Raw genomic sequence first — 16,798 nt, 5'->3', positions numbered from 1 at the left:
TCGACTCGAGAGAACCAGTCTCTATTCTAAACTCATAATCAAATCGAAACTCATACCAATTGAAGCTTCGACTCGAGAGAACTCTAAAGAACTTCGATGAGTCGGTTTTGATTTTGAGGAATGTGAAGAGAGTGAAGTGAAGAGAATGACGTCTCGGTTTCGATTAATACTTAAGTTATTTTTAATATATTTTTTCATATACGATAGCATTTAGTTTTTGATTTGCAATGGTAAGGTGCCTCCACTTACCAAATTAACGCGGCTGAATTATTTTATTTTCTCGCGACTACAAAGATAGCTTATACATTTCAAAAACGCTATTATAAAGGCCCGTGTTTATATACAATAGCAGAGAAGCAAAAAACGCTATGCTACGACGCTATTAATACCCACATTTCCTGTAGTGCGAGCAGGGACATCAGTTTTAAAAGCATTATGTGTAGTGGAAGAAGACTTACCTTTGTCTTGGTAGCTTGGCTTAGGAGCAAAAGCCGGTTTAGGAGAGTAGGCCGGTTTAGAGGTAATGGCCGGCTTTGAGAAACTCTTCCTCTTAACTTGTTGCTCGATCAAGATGGTCTTGTGTAGCATCTGTTCCACACTACCATACTCTTGAAGCTCCATACGGTCTTGGATGTCTCGGTTAAGGCCAGAGAGGAACCTAGCCAGAGTGGCGTCCATGGGCTCGTCTACATCGACCTTGATCATCAAAGTTTCCATCTCCTGGTGGTAGTCTTCCACGGACTTAGTGCCTTGAAGCAAGCGTCTGAGTTTCTGGTGGAGGTCTCGGTGATAATGAGCAGGAACAAATCGTCTCCTCATCAGCATGAAAAATTCATCCCATGTCTCAATCGGTCTCTCACCTGTTCTCCTCCTGTGGATCACAACTTGATCATACCAATTAATAGCATAGCCAGAGAATTCAGTAACAGCTAGCCTAACTTTCTTAAGTTCAGAAAAGTTTTGAAAATCAAAGACATGTTCAATTTTTCTTTCCCATTCAGGAAAAACATCAGGATCATTTTTACCCTCAAAAGGTGGGATTTTTAGTTTCAATCCACTTAAGCTATCATTAGTACGTTCATTTCTAGCAAAAGGATTGACATCACCTGGATCTCGGGTTCTAGGACCTCTTCTTGGACGGTATGCTGATCTGGCCTCGTCCTCTTGATCATCCTCCTCTTGGATCTCATCGTCGAACCGAGTGTTCCTACGTGGACGGTCTCTTCTTGCTCCGGATCTTGAAGGAGCTTGGATGGCCTGAATCTCATCAAGCCTCTGGTGGATCTGATCTAAACCTGCGTTCAACATGTTAGACATAAAATCATTCAAGGCACGCATTTGAAGGTTAGACAACCCAGCAACTGAGTTTCCAGGACGGTTCCGTTCATCATCACTACTCATGGTTCCTAAAATTTCTTAAACACAAAACGTTAGATAAAAAATCCTCACTCTCTCAAGTGTTTGATCATCACCCACACACGTGTTTCTCTTAGAATTTGGATGGTCACACAACAAGTTTTCACTCAAAGTTCTAAGAAGAACAAATCAAAGAAACTCAATGGACAAAATCCAAGCAAACACAAGGAAATTTTTAAAGAGAGAAAGATAAAAGATTTTTGATTTTGGGAATCCGTTTTAACCACCTCAAAGGCTGGATTTCTCCTCAGCCAGCAGGCTTTATCTTCCACCACCAATCCCCAAATGAAAACTTTTCGAATTTCCTTTTTTTATATAGATAGATCTTTTTTTTTATAGATAGAAGATGGTAATGAGGGGCCCGGATTCAAGATAGATAGAAGAAGAAGTGTTTATGAAGACCCTAAGATCGGCTCACTCGAATGGATCAGATTTGGATATGAACTCCAGATGGATCAAAGGGTCTCACGAAGGATGCGGATTGGCCTTCGATATTCCTAACTTCAGATGGTGCTTGATATGACTCACAAGTCCAAAAAAAGAAGAATCTCGAACCGTTGCTTGATATGACTCACAAGACTAACGACTTAGAGAAGGTGTTTGCTTGGATATGACTCACCAAGAAACTAAGAACAAGTTCTTTAAACGAAGAACAAACAGTTTCACTCAAAACATTAGACAAAATGGATTGATTTATTCCTTAGAAGAGTTTACATACTTATAGAGTTTTGTAGATCTAGACATTAAATAGAAATGTAGGAAAACAAGGCAAAACATTAAATAAAATTTACAAGATCTGGTCAAGGCACGGGAATAAAGAGAAGACTAAAAAGGGACCGATCGGCTTCCGTCCAGATGCATCCGAACTGGCTAAGTCCAAAGCGGTAAGGATCAGCACATAGGTGGGACGACCAGCAAGGGCCGCGGGACGTTCTGATCGGAAAAGTTGCGTTCCAACAAAGCCCAAGTCTTCTGATAGCTTAAGGATCCTTGCCTTAGAGAAATTTCCAAAGGAAAAGTCCATGATCAGATCGAACAAGGTAGAGAGATCATCAGCACGGTCGTCGGTACATGCGGTACGAACCAATCGAGCCAAAAGAGAGAAGTCTCGATCATTTTGTGAAACCTCATGATCCAAGTCAAGTCTGGCATGATCCAAGTCAAGTCTGGCATGATCCTTGTCAAGTCTGGCATGATCCAAGTCAAGTCTGGCATGATCCAAGTCAAGTCTGGCTCGGCTGTTGGCTTTGGCTTGTCGAGATGGCTGGGAGGGTCGCGTACTGGTTTGGTCAGATCAGTCTTCAGGACGTGGACTTGGTCGAAGCTTCATTCCGGATGTAAGTGGGTTGAGGCGGTACACGGCCCGATTGGTCTGTCTGATCTGATCGGAAGGATGAACCTCAACTGGGACGTCTGGAGCGTTCTGATCAGTGTGGTCCATGGACCGGGGCACATCAAAACATGTAGTCACATTCATCCACTGGAGCGACCAGGTTCGGAGGTCTCCTATCTGGCTAAGTGTCTCCATCCTGCGTCTGCGAGGTGTCCTTTGCTCTGGATCCGCCCTATGTATTCTCTGAGGAGGTCTCCTTGAAGTGCTCGTGCCCCACTTGCTTATCCGCGAGACCACTGACTGATGCCTGCTAAGGTTCTTGGTGATATTGTCTATGTGAGGCGGGGGATGAGGGTCTTGCGAGGACCAGGTCTTGAAAGCGGATGGAACTTTGAAGAGCTTCGGAGGAGACCATGCGGAGCGGTCGACATAGGTTCTCTGGGGATCCCTCGGGTTCTTGGACTGACTCAGGGTCCGCCTTCTCCAGAATGATCCCCAATTACATGTATCGTTTGTAGAACCTAAATTCTACACAAAGTGTTTGATAGTGATCGGGGTTGATCTAGGGAAGACAAATGATGTGGGCAATGATATCTTTAGAACACAACGATGTTAAATAGTTTCCGGTGGGAGAAAATAGACTTTATTGATAACTGGGATCGAATACAATGAGTTGAACTAGATCGAACGATACAAACAAGTTCGATGGAAAAATATTCTAAAAGTGGGAAGACAATAAGATCGATGTAAATGTGTAGCTCTCTCTAGGGTTTTCAATGTGTCCTCTTCCATGTTTCTCCTCCTTCCTTTATAGCTAGTCGACTCCGGGATCTCCGTAGTAGCTTCCGCGATCTCAGCTTCTCGTTAAGCGACTCTGCGACTCCTTCTTCGAGCTCGATTCTTGTTGTGGGCCTTGACCTGTTTCGGCACATTCCTTTGATCGTGGCATATTTCAGTATTGACCAAAATTGGGTCCAACATCGTTGACCTCTGATCCCTGGGCTCGCGGGGTCCGAGGTCATCTCTGTAATTGCTATAAGACCTTGGTCTTCCCCTTCAGGGTGGTCTGGTAGCAGGATCGAGAGTTCTCCTGATCTCCCTTAATTATTCTGATGACCTAGGGTGTAGGAAACTTCACCATCTGATGAAGGGTTGAAGGGACTGCTCCCATGTCGTAAATCCAGGGTCGTCCTAAGATCACGTTATATGCCGATTAGCAATCTACAACCAGGAATTTGGTGGACATGTTGACTCCTTCAGCGTACATTGGGAGGATAACCTCTCCGGCGGTTTGCTTGACCTCGCCACTGAATCCGATGAGTTGGGTTACCTTGCGCGTCAGGATGCTCTCCTCCAACCTTAGATCTTGATACGCCATCTGGAAGATAATGTTGCTGGAGCTGCCGTTGTCTACTAATATTCTCTTCACCAAGCAATTTGCTACAGTGAGAGAGATAACTAGCGCATCATGGTGGGGAGCTAGGATCTTCTCTTGCTCCTTAGCTGCGAAGCTTATCTCGTCGGTGCCTAGAAGTAGGCGCTTTGGTTGGGTTGTTTCCTGACCATGCTTAGCGTTACAGGTACTTTTCTTTGCGGCTGCGTGGCTCACTCCGCTAACTTCTGAACCTCCGGATATGACATGGATCACCCGGTCTTGGCGAGGTGGTGAGGCTGGTGCAACTCCTTTAGATTTCCTTGCTGTCTCTTCACTGAGGTGGGCCTTGGCTCTCTCTGAGAGGAATTTTCGGACATGCCCCTTTTGGAGTAGTTCGTTGACATCGATCTTCAGGGCGATGCAATCTTCGGCTTTGTGGACATGATCACGATGGAAGTCACACCAAAGTTCCGGGTTCCGGAACGAGTCAGGTGCTTTCATATTCGGAGGCCACTTAACCTGTTGGCCCATCTGTCTCAGTGTGTTGACTAGCTCTGGTGTTGATATTGAGAGATGGGAGATATCGGGCCAGGTAGATACCGACATCCCTTCTTGCTTCTCCTGAGGCCAGTACTGAAACCTGCCCCTGTTCCTACTACCAGAGTCTTTGGATCCTTTTTGGGAGGATCTTTCATCTCGGTCCCCTCGATCTAATCGGGCTGACCTTTGGCCCGGCTACCGACATCTTCCTCTTACCTCACCTGCGCCCAGGCTCTGGGCAACACATCTTCCATGGTCTTGAAAGGATACATGGTCAGCTCTTTGTATAGCCCCCCATCTGGAAGTAGACCTCTCGTGAAGGCAGAGATCGCAGTAGGGATGCTACATTCAGGGACCGCCTGTAACACCCCCGAACCGTTCTAGGCATAGGTCGAACCACCGGCCAACAATCAAACAAGAACATGACCGACGGACCGACCGTCTACCAAGGATCGGGAGCGCTACATGACGGGTTAACGGCCAATCCGGCCAAGGTCACGAAAAGTGCAATTCGCGACTAGGCCAGTCCGCCCGCTAACGCGTCCCGTCAGACCAAAGCCTAAGGCTTCTCAACCCGTACCCCAATCTGACGTTGTGTTAGCTTGGACAAGCTAATATCAGAAACAACAAGGCATTTACACAAAACATCGCTTTATTTATCTTATATAATATCTGGTTTTCAACACACAAAATATTACACAAGTAGTGGCATGCCAAGAAAGCGAAAATACATGCTTATAGTCTGAAAGCGTCTTAAGCAAAAAGATGCAAATCTACACCAGCCAGCCTAGCTTCCCGCGACCTCTACAAGCTCGCTACTGGTCACCTGAAACAACAACGAGTGAGGAGTGAGTAATCTAGCATTACTCAGCGAGTTACAATCCCCAACTAACAAATACAACCCCTCGCTATCCCACCCCAAACAATCTAAAGCGAGAGGTTCACTTAACAACACAACTCAATAACAATAAGCAATATCAGAAATACGCAGCAGAAAAAAGATAGTAAGATAACTAGCATTATGCTAGCTCACCACCGAACTCAATTTCAAAATAAATTAGGGTTTAACAACCCAAAACACGATTTTATATATATAACAAACTCGGGCCCTGGTGACGTTATGTTCCTCCTTGACTTTCGGCAATATCCTATCTCCCTACCACAAAGGTCGGAAGAAGGAACTTTCAACCGACCGCGGCCCACAGTCCTTCGGGTCACCGCGCGACAGCCCACAGTCCTTCGGGTCACTGCCACATTACACCGTCGTGTAATACTCAGCCATAGGACATGACACCGTTCGTCTGAGTCTTCTCGATCCAGCGAATAAGGGGTTTCCTTGAACCCGCTGGGTACGAGGGCTGAAGGAACACTAACTCACCCCAATATGCCTAGCATTGTGGGTTACACAAATGCTGTCGGCCAATATATGATTAATACTAAACCCGGTAAAAATAACACAAGGTTCCTAGTATTAATCATCACACAATCAACACATTCCACCTCAAACATGCCTAGCATTGTGGGTTACACAAATGCTATATCGCCAAAATATGATTAATACTAAACCCGGTAAAAATAACACAAGGTTCCTAGTATTAATCGCAAATTAACACAATCAATTATATTCCATAATCTAGCATAAAGACTAATTCCAGAATACCTAACTATCCACAACTTAGCGATATCATCTAAGCATTCCGCATTCGCTAACTAACCAATCTACCTAACCATTAGCATGCTACTACGGTTCTCAAACAATAACAAGCATGCCATCAACTCAATCAACATAACCTCAATTATTCAAACCGTTACTCAGTTAGACCTGGCCACCTGCCATGATCCAACTTCCAAGTAATGGGACCCTGCATGAAAACAACTCAGCAATCAATCGATTACAACTCACAGTTTTTGGTTGACCGTGGCCTTGACCCCAAACCCGACTTCTGCGATCCAAACCCTTTCTCGACCTTCTCAAGTAGACCCACGTCCAGACTGGTCTTGAACTTGTCTCCACTATATCTGATCTCCCTTCACTTGAACAGAACCTTCTCCAGGTGCTGACTCAAAATCGGCAGAATAATAGTTCTCGAAAACTTCCTAAATCGCTCGAAAACTATCGAAACTCGATCTTTCTTTCTTTGCTTTCTCTCTCACGTTTTGAAATGACTTTAAAGTGTTCTGAATGTGTTCAAATGAGAGGGGGTCGTGGGATATTTATAGGAAACAGCAACCAATCAGGAACAAGCCGTGTGGCAGCCCGTGTGTCGCTTCGCATGGCTCCGGACGCATGCGCGGCGACACCTCGTGCTCCACATGGCTGGCTGCATGTCTCAGTCTCATGCAGGATGACACCACGCCCTCTACCTGTCTGGATGCATGGCCTGCTCACATGCAAGGTGACACCATGTCCTCCACATGTCTGGCCGCATGGCCCGGTCGCATGCATCGCAACACCTCGTGCTTGGCCATTCCACCTCGTGCTTCTATGTGTCACTCCGCATGCTGTGATCATTTTTACTGCAACACCTCATGCTTCTCTTGCCTCATACCATGCCAGGCAGTTGCCACCACGTCCTGATCTCATAGATCGAGCCACCTCGAGCTTCTCGGTCCATTCGTCCAATTTTGGCGATTCCGGTGAATTTTTCGTCCCGCGATCAATCCCAATATTTTTCGACGCACATTCTGATGATCTGATTATTTTTAATAAACTCCAAATGAATCCTGACTTGATGGAAAATATTTCCCGAGTTTCCGGCTTCTTTGAAAAATTCCATAATACCGAAATTTGGGTTTTTCGCCCAATTTCCGGTCTTCCTGTTGTGCTTCCAAAAGTGTCATGCTTCAAATGTCCTTTGAGTAAATATACCACATTGTCTAACCATTGTGTAGTGGGATACTTGACTCATGGTTCAGACAAAAACAATCTGATCGTCCACGACTCGACCACCCAAAAGATACTCGACCATTCCATTTTTTATTTATTTATGGGTTTCTACATTCTCCCCCCCCCCTTAACAGAATTCGTCCTCGAATTCTATGGTTCTGATGGGCCTCCTTCTTCCATTACAGCATCCTCTCGGAAGAACTCAGGGTGATCGGTTTTAAATCGCGCTTCATCTTCCCAAGTAACATGAATCCTGTTTTGTCTTCCCCAGAACACTTGTACTTGAGCAATCTCACGATTCTTCAGCTTCCGAATATGCCGTTCTCCCAATCTGATTGGTCCTTCCGGATACGTAAGGTTTGTCCTCAACTCCTCTAGTCTCTCGGGTTCAACAGTACTTGGATCCCGTATACGTTTCCGAAGCATGGAAACATGAAATACAGGATGTAGATGCATATCCGCTGGCAGTTCCAAACGGTAAGCTACCTCACCAACTTTCCCGATGATCTTGTACGGACCAATGAACCTGACCGCAAGTTTCCCGACCTTGCCAAATCTGTCCTTCCCTTTCTGTGCAGTAACTTTCAAATAGACCAAATCTCCTATCTCAAAAGTTACCTCTCTTCTTGACTGGTCTGCGTACTTCTTCTGGGGTCCTGAGCCTTCTTCATGTTGGCCTGAATCGTCTCCAGCTTAATCATGGTCTCCTGAACGATAGGTGACCCAAACATTCTTCTTTCGCCCACTTCCGTCCAACACATAGGCGTTTTGCATGGCCTTCCATATAACGCTTCATAAGGTGACATCCCTATGCTCGAATGATAACTGTTGTTATACGAGAACTCGACCAACGGTAAATGCTTCTCCCAAGTTCCTACCCAATCGAGAATACACATCCGAAGCATGTCCTCGATGGTCCGAATGGTTCTCTCCGTTAGTCCATTTGTTTCTGGATGGAACGCCGTGCCTCTGAATAGTTTAGTTCCCAAGGCTTCTTGCAGTGCTTCCCAGAATGATGTTGTGAACCTTGGATCGCGATCTGAGACGATGTCTGAGGGTCCATGTAACTTCACAATTTGGTCGATGTACAGCTCGGCTAAAACTTCAACTTTATCAGTGTCCCGCATAGGCAACAAGTGTGTGACCTTTGTTAACCTATCCACAATCACCCATATCGAGTTGTTCGATCTACCTGGAGCAGTGGGTAATCCAGTGATGAAATCCATGGAAATAGAGTCCCATTTCCATTGAGGTATCGGAAGACTCTGCAATAATCCTCCTGGAACTTGATGTTCGACCTTAACTTGTTGACAAGTTGCACACTGCGCGACCCATTGTGCTACTGATCTCTTCATTCCCGGCCAATGATAGTATCTTCTCACGTCTCGGTACATCTTCGAACTTCCAGGATGGATACTAAGTAAAGAATGATGAGCAATCCTTAGTATCTCATCTCTCAGCCCTTGTCCTTTAGGAACCGCGATCCTCCCATTAATTAGCAAGGTTCCATCCTCCGCCAAGTAGTATCCAACATTATTTGGCCCGGCTTGTCCTTTGAGTTCTTCAGCAATCTTCAGTAGCTTCTCATCCTTAAGTTGTTCTTCTCGAATTCTCTGAATCAAGCTGGCCTGATTCACCGCTTGAAGTCCCAATGGCTCGCTCGGTTGCCCTTCCAAAACGACCAACTTTACTTGTTTCAATTCTTGGTTCAACAGCTCCACTTCTTTCTCTAAATCTGCGTCCAACATTCTTCGACTTAAGGCATCCGCAACAACATTTGCATTACCAGGATGGTAGCGAATCCTTATATCGTAGTCTGCCACAAACTCCATCCACCTACGCTGGCGCATGTTGAGATCTGGCTGAGTGAAGAGGTATTTAAGACTTTGGTGGTCCGTGTATACCTCCACTTCTTCTCCATACAAGTACGATCTCCAAATTCGCAAAGCGAACACCACAGCCGCTAACTCCAAGTCATGTGTACTGTAGTTATCCTCATGCTTCCGTAGTTGTCGTGAAGCATATGCTATGACTCGTCCATCTTGCATAAGAACACAACCTAACCCAACTCGTGAAGCATCCGTGTAAACCGTGTAAGTTTTACCTTGCTCGGGCAAAGCTAACACAGGTGCGGTCGTGAGAGCTTCCTTCAACTTCTTGAAAGCCTTCTCGGTTTCTTCCACCCATAAGAAAGGAACTCCTTTACCGGTAAGTTTAGTTAAAGGCTTTGCAATGGAGGAAAAGTCCTTAACAAACTTCCGATAATAGCCCGCAAGTCCGAGAAAACTCCTTACTTCCGTCACAGTGGTAGGTCGAGGGCATTCCCGTATGGCTTGGACCTTTTCTGGATCAGCAGCCACGCCCTCTCCTGATACTATGTGCCCCAGAAATCCTATCTCTCTCTTCCAGAATGAGCACTTGCTGAACTTGGCAAATAGCTTCTGATTCCGTAACCTCTCCATAACCAGTCTCAGATGCTCTTTGTGCTCCTCCTTACTTCTCGAATACACCAGGATGTCGTCAATGAAAATTATCACGAACTTATCAAGGTAGTCGTGAAACACTTCATTCATCAAACGCATGAAAGCCGCAGGTGCGTTGGTTAGACCAAAGGGCATAACGACAAACTCATACTGCCCATATCTCGTCTGAAACGCCGTCTTCATAATGTCTGACTTGGCAATAGGAATTTGGTGATACCCTGATGCCAAATCAATCTTCGAAAACCAACTAGCTCCCTTTAGTTGGTCTAACATCTCGTCTATCCTCGGAAGAGGATACTTATCTTTTATCGTGATGTTGTTGATACCACGATAATCAATACACAATCTCATGCTTCCGTCCTTCTTCTTCACAAATAGCACAGGAGCTCCCCAAGGTGAAGAGCTCGACCGAATGAATCCCTTTTCCAATAGAACTTCCAATTGCTTCTTTAATTCAGCCAACTCCGCAGGTGCCATCTGATATGGTGCCTTAGCTTGCTTCAGGCTCCAAAGTAACGGTAAAGGGATTACTCCGAGGTGGAGGCAATTCCTTTAGTGGTGCAAAGATATCATCAAACTCTTGGACCACTTCTATGTCTTCGACCTTAACTTCATCATTAGTGGGTCCTCCACTAACCGATAAGGTCACCAAATATACTTCCCCATCTTGAAACAAATCTTGTACTCTCATTGCTGCTACCAAAGACACGGTCATACTAGGACTGATTCCATAGTACACCATCTCTGGTCGTTTACCTCTGCCAAACAACAACCTTCCTTTTCCACAGTCGATCTGAACTCTGTAGCTCGATAACCAATCCATTCCAAGGATTACTTCGTACCCTTTCAAAGGCACGACTAACAGATCTGCCACAAATTCTTTCTCTTGAATGACCAATGGAACATTCTTGATACACTGATCTGCTTGAAGGGTTCGGTCTCCGGGGGTCAAGATGGCCACGTTTATCCTGTCAACCACAAAACAATCCCAAAACCGGGCAGCTACTTCAGGGGTCACAAAACTATGTGTTGCCCCCGAGTCGAACAATACATGTGTGGGTTTACCAGCAACATGTATGGTTCCTGCCACAGTAACCAAATCAACAATATCTCAATCACAAAAATTAATCAAAATTCGCACAACCATCAATCATCAATCCAAAATTTCTAAACGCGCAACCTAGCGATCAAGCAATCTATACTTAACCAGCATACTAACTAGGTTCCAACAACTAAATTCCATTCAATAAACAGAGGAGGTTAAGCACCCAATACCTGTGATGGGACCGCTTGATGGTCCTGCATTTTCTGGGTTTTCTACCCCTAAGGCATAAACTCTACCTCCTAGGTTTTGCTTCTTTGGTGCTGGCTCAATAGCTGGACGGCTAGGAGGAGCTCGGATCGCGAGAGGGGTCGCAGGGATTGGCTTGTTTGGACATGACAATGCATAATGGCACTTCCTTCCACAGAAGAAACAAGTGACATCTTCCATCCTCAGCGATGAATAACCTTGCTGGTTACTCCGTTGACTGTTGGGACAAAACTTGGAAATGTATCCCGGTTGATCACATATGTAACATACTCCGGTGTTACTGCGATAATTGGTTTGGCCTCCAAATTTTTGCCCTTTGCCTCTGTTAAACCATGGACCCTTGTTATAATTTGGTCTTCCTCCTTGGCTAAACTTGGTATGTCCACCAGAATGCGGTATGGTCTTCCTTTTAGCCTCCAATACAGTCTCAACATTAACAGCTTTTTCCAACATATCCGATAAGCTGCTAAAGTTGCTTCCAGCTAAACGACTTCCAAGCTCCGGCTTTAATCCGTACATAAAGTTACGGATCATAGTTGCTTCATCTTTGCGCCCATCAAAGACATGTCGTCTCAACCTTGTGAACTCAGATTCGTAACTCCTCAGTGGCCTATCTCCTTGAACAAGGTTCAAGAATTGGCGCTCCAACCGATGCTTCGCTTCTGGAGGAAAATACTTCCTCTCAAACTCCCCCTTGAACGATTCCCATGATGTGATGGTGCGTCCACGCTGCCTGTCTATACTTTCCCACCATCCTGTTGCGTCGTCTTCCAAATAGTACACCGCGATCTTCTTCTAACACTCCTCCGGACACTCCATAGCCTCAAAGTTCTTCTCCATCATAGTAATCTACTTGCCGGTTTCAATAGGATCGGATCCTCCTTTGAACTTGTAGGATCCAATTTTCTTCATGGTAGATAATAGCTTGGAAACTTCAGGGGGTTGAGTACGCCTGCCTTGGTTACCAAGTGCCTCGGTCATCACGTCATGTAAAAGCTTCAAGGTGTTTTCCGCCCCTTGATCTTGTGGTCCTTCAGTGGAACTGTTTTGATCTGGCCTTGGGTGTAATTGAACGGATTGATCATGTTGATGTCTCCGGTCCCAATTACGACTTGGGCCAATACTCGCCACTTCCCTCACTCTAGTCCTGTTACCGTACACAGGAAAAGATCTTGTTCTCTGCAGAGGGGTCCTATCGTGTCCAAACATCTCACTGATGCCATTTCCATCCTCCTGATCTGATCTGTAACCCAATCCTCCGCCTGTCCAATCCATACCCTCTCCCCATATCCGACCTCGTCCATCATCACATGTCCCGCGATTAGCCATCTGCACACAATCAAAATGGTAAGTCATATTCCTACTACGGGAAGCGGCTGGTTTCCTAATCATCTTTTTGCGACTCCTTTGACTCGATAAAATCGTTAAAAAGCACTTGTGTCACGCATGGACGAAACACTGGCTCTGATACCACCTCTGTAACACCCCCGAACCGTTCTAGGCATAGGTCGAACCACCGGCCAATAATCAAACAAGAACATGACCGACTGGCCGACCGTCTACCAAGGATCGGGAGCGCTACATGACGGGTTAACAGCCGATCCGGCCAAGGTAACGAAAAGTGCAATTCGCGACTAGGCCAGTCCGCCCGCTAATGCGTCCCGTCAGACCAAAGCCTAAGGCTTCTCAACCCGTACCCCAATCTGACGTTGTGTTAGCTTGGACAAGCTAATATCAGAAACAACAAGGCATTTACACAAAACATCGCTTTATTTATCTTATATAATATCTGGTTTTCAACAAACAAAATATTACACAAGTAGTGGCATGCCAAGAAAGCGAAAATACATACTTATAGTCTGAAAGCATCTTAAGCAAAAAGATGCAAATCTACACCAGCCAGCCTAGCCTCCCGCGACCTCTACAAGCTCGCTACTGGTCACCTGAAACAACAACGAGTGAGGAGTGAGTAATCTAGCATTACTCAGCGAGTTACAATCCCCAACTAACAAATACAACCCCTCGCTATGCCACCCCAAACAATCTAAAGCGAGAGGTTCACCTAACAACACAACTCAATAACAATAAGCAATATCAGAAATACGCAGCAGGAAAAAGATAGTAAGATAACTAGCAATATGCTAGCTCACCACCGAACTCAATTTCGAAATAAATTAGGGTTTAACAACCCAAAACACGATTTTATATATATAACAAACTCGGGCCCTGGTGACGTTATGTTCCTCCTTCACTATCGGCAATATCCTATCTCCCTACCACAAAGGCCGGAAGAATGAACTTTCAACCGACCGCGGCCCACAGTCCTTCGGGTCACCGCGCGACAGCCCACAGTCCTTCGGGTTATTGCCACATTACACCGTCGTGTAATACTCAGCCATAGGACATGACCCCGTTTGTCTGAGTCTTCCCGATCCAGCGAATAAGGGGTTTCCTTGAACCCGCTGGGTACAAGGGCTGAAGGAACACTAACTCACCCCAATATGCCTAGCATTGTGGGTTACACAAACGGGGTCGGCCAATATACGATTAATACTAAACTCGGTAAAACTAACACAAGGTTCCTAGTATTAATCATCACACAATCAACACATTCCACCTCAAACATGCCTAGCATTGTGGGTTACACAAATGCTATATGGCCAAAATATGATTAATACTAAACCCGGTAAAAATAACACAAGGTTCCTAGTATTAATCGCAAATTAACACAATCAATCATACTCCAGAATCTAGCATAAAGACTAATTCCAGAATACCTAACTATCCACAACTTAGCGATATCATCTAAGCATTCCGCATTCGCTAACTAACCAATCAACCTAACCATTAGCATGCTACTACGGTTCTCAAACAATAACAAGCATGCCATCAACTCAATCAACATAACCTCAATTATTCAAACCGTTGCTCAGTTAGACCCGGACACCTGCCATGATCCAACTTCCAAGTAACGGGACCCTGCATGAAAACAACTCAGCAATCAATCGATTACAACTCACAGTTTTTGGTTGACCGTGGCCTTGACCCCAAACCCGACTTCTGCGATCCGAACCCTTTCTCGACCTTCTCAAGTAGTCCCACGTCCAGACTGGTCTTGAACTTGTCTCCACTATATCTGATCTCCCTTCACTTGAACAGAACCTTCTCCAGGTGCTGACTCAAAATCGGCAGAATAATAGTTCTCGAAAACTTCCTAAATCGTTCGAAAACTATCGAAACTCGATCTTTCTTTCTTTGCTTTCTCTCTCACGTTTTGAACTGACTTTCAAGTGTTCTGAATGTTTTCAAATGAGAGGGGGTCGTGGGATATTTATAGGAAACAGCAACCAATCAGGAACAAGCCGTGTGGCAGCCCGTGTGTCGCTTCGCATGGCTCCGGACGCATGCGCGGCGACACCTCGTGCTCCACATGGCTGGCTGCATGTCTCAGTCTCATGCAGGATGACACCACGCCCTCTACCTGTCTGGATGCATGGCCTGCTCACATGCAAGGTGACACCATGTCCTCCACATGTCTGGCCGCATGGCCCGGTCGCATGCATCGCAACACCTCGTGCTTGGCCATTCCACCTCGTGCTTCTATGTGTCACTCCGCATGCTGTGATCATTTTTACTGCAACACCTCATGCTTCTCTTGCCACATACCATGCCAGGCAGTTGCCACCACGTCCTGATCTCATAGATCGAGCCACCTCGAGCTTCTCGGTCCATTCGTCCAATTTTGGCCATTCCGGTGAATTTTTCGTCCCGCGACCAATCCCAATATTTTTCGACGCCCGTTCTGATGATCTGATTATTTTTAATAAATCCAAATGAATCCTGACTTGATGGAAAATATTTCCCGAGTTTCCGGCTTCTTCGAAAAATTCCATAATATTGAAATTAGGGTTTTTCGCCCAATTTCCGGTCTTCCTGTTGTCCTTCCAAAAGTGTCATGCTTCAAACGTCCTTTGAGTAAATATACCACATTGTCTAACCATTGTGTAGTGGGATACTTGACTCATGGTTCAGACAAAAACAATCTGATAGTCCGTGACTCGACCACCCAAGAGATACTCGACCATTCCATTTTTTTTATTTATGGGTTTCTACACCGCCACTTCCTCCTGGTTGAAGCGGGCTATGTAGTCTCGTAGGGGTTCCACTCGATGCTGGAGGATCTCGTAGAGGCCATCTGAAGTCTTCTCCAGGCTCCTACTGCTTGCGAATTGCGCCACGAATTTGTCGCTCAGGCCCGCAAAGGAAGATATGGACCTGGTAGGGAGATTGATGTACCATTGCAAGGCAGGTCCGATCAGAGTGGAACCGAACCCTTTGCACATAGTGGCTTCGCGGGATTCCTTATGGAGTGCAACCGCCAGCATCCTTTGCTTGTATTGTGCGATGTGATCGCCGGGGTCGCCAGTATCGTCATACATCTTGATGTTGGGGAAGGAGAACTTTCTAGGCATCTCAATCGTGGCAATCTCTTCCACAAAAGGTGTATCCGCATAGGAATCAGGGTTACTCCTCCGGATTGGGGGAGCTACTCCTGGTAGGCGTTCTACCATGGACTGCATGGCGTTGAAATTCTTAGAGAAGATCTGCTCCAGGTAGGCGGTTATGGAGGATTCGGTCGCCGCAGCCCTCTCGGGTGCTTCCTTCTCGGGTTCCAGCTCGGAATCGCTCTCTTCCAGGTCGTGAATTTGAGGATTCTTGGTCCCTTTCCGAGTTTCCCCAGCTACTCCCGATGTAGGGGTGTACCGGTTGTACCTTCTCCGGAGTTGGGAGTGTTCAGGTTTCCCATGGGCCGAACTCGAGTATTGAAACGACGCTTCTTGTTGCCTGTCGCGTTGAGGGCTTGGTTCTGGTCTCGGAGGACAGTGTTCTCCGAATGAAGCTGGTTTAGCTTCTCGGCGCTTTGCTCCAGCTGTTTGGAGTGCTCATCAAGTTTCTCTTTCAGACTCTGGACTTCTGATGAGAGGTCGGGGTTTTCTTCGGTAGTCTCCTGAGCTCGGTGCATGTCGGTGATTTGGCTTTGCAAGCCGTCCACTCGCTTCTGAAGCTCAGCTGTTGTTTGAGCAGTTCAGTTGGTTCACCGTGCTCATCCATCGCCATCATCACGTAGTTAGATTACTCCCCTCCTTCTAGCGCCAAACTATTAGGGGATTTTTGTGTAGGCTCTTTGTGAGTACTACGGAACGTTCGACAAGTTGGTAAACCGGGTAAGTTTGCGTGTATTTCGTAGAGATTCAGGATAATAATGAAGAGATAGGCTTGAAGAGATGTTTTATTGACTAGATGAAACAAGAACAAGGGAGGTTACAAAGTATTCGATAAGAACCCTAGTTCTAGCCGTCTAGCCTTAGTCTCTAAGCCTTGGAGAAGTCGATCCCTTGCTTTAGGGTTTTAGTAGTCCTTATATAGTCGTTTAGGAGTCGGTTTCCTTAGG

At 45.8% G+C, this 16,798-nt stretch overlaps 1 protein-coding gene across 1 annotated transcript; it reads right to left on the bottom strand.

Moving 5' to 3' along the window:
* Positions 1 to 10,524: 10,524 nt before the first annotated feature.
* On the bottom strand, positions 10,525 to 12,702 carry LOC111203848. The gene is made up of 3 exons (XM_048771220.1): positions 12,204 to 12,702; positions 11,310 to 12,101; positions 10,525 to 11,117 (listed from the first exon to the last, which is right to left on the bottom strand). Exons 1-3 carry the CDS (start codon positions 12,700 to 12,702, stop codon positions 10,525 to 10,527), a joined length of 1,884 nt encoding a protein of 627 aa, XP_048627177.1.
* Positions 12,703 to 16,798: the final 4,096 nt, after the last annotated feature.

The sequence above is a fragment of the Brassica napus genome, unplaced genomic scaffold (assembly GCF_020379485.1).
Source record: "Brassica napus cultivar Da-Ae unplaced genomic scaffold, Da-Ae ScsIHWf_1061;HRSCAF=1500, whole genome shotgun sequence".
Lineage (NCBI taxonomy): Eukaryota > Viridiplantae > Streptophyta > Magnoliopsida > Brassicales > Brassicaceae > Brassica > Brassica napus.
This window is presented reverse-complemented; position numbering and strand designations above follow the sequence as displayed.

Excerpts from the sequence above, each read along its gene's own strand:
- LOC111203848 (XM_048771220.1), bottom strand. The coding sequence starts at position 12,702 with ATGACTTACCATTTTGATTGTGTGCAGATGGCTAATCGCGGGACATGT. Across the intron at positions 12,102-12,203 it reads ATCCGATCCTATTGAAACCG|GATGGTGGGAAAGTATAGAC; the intron begins GCAAGTAGATTA and ends ACGACGCAACAG. Across the intron at positions 11,118-11,309 it reads ATCAAGCGGTCCCATCACAG|GAACCATACATGTTGCTGGT; the intron begins GTATTGGGTGCT and ends TTACTGTGGCAG.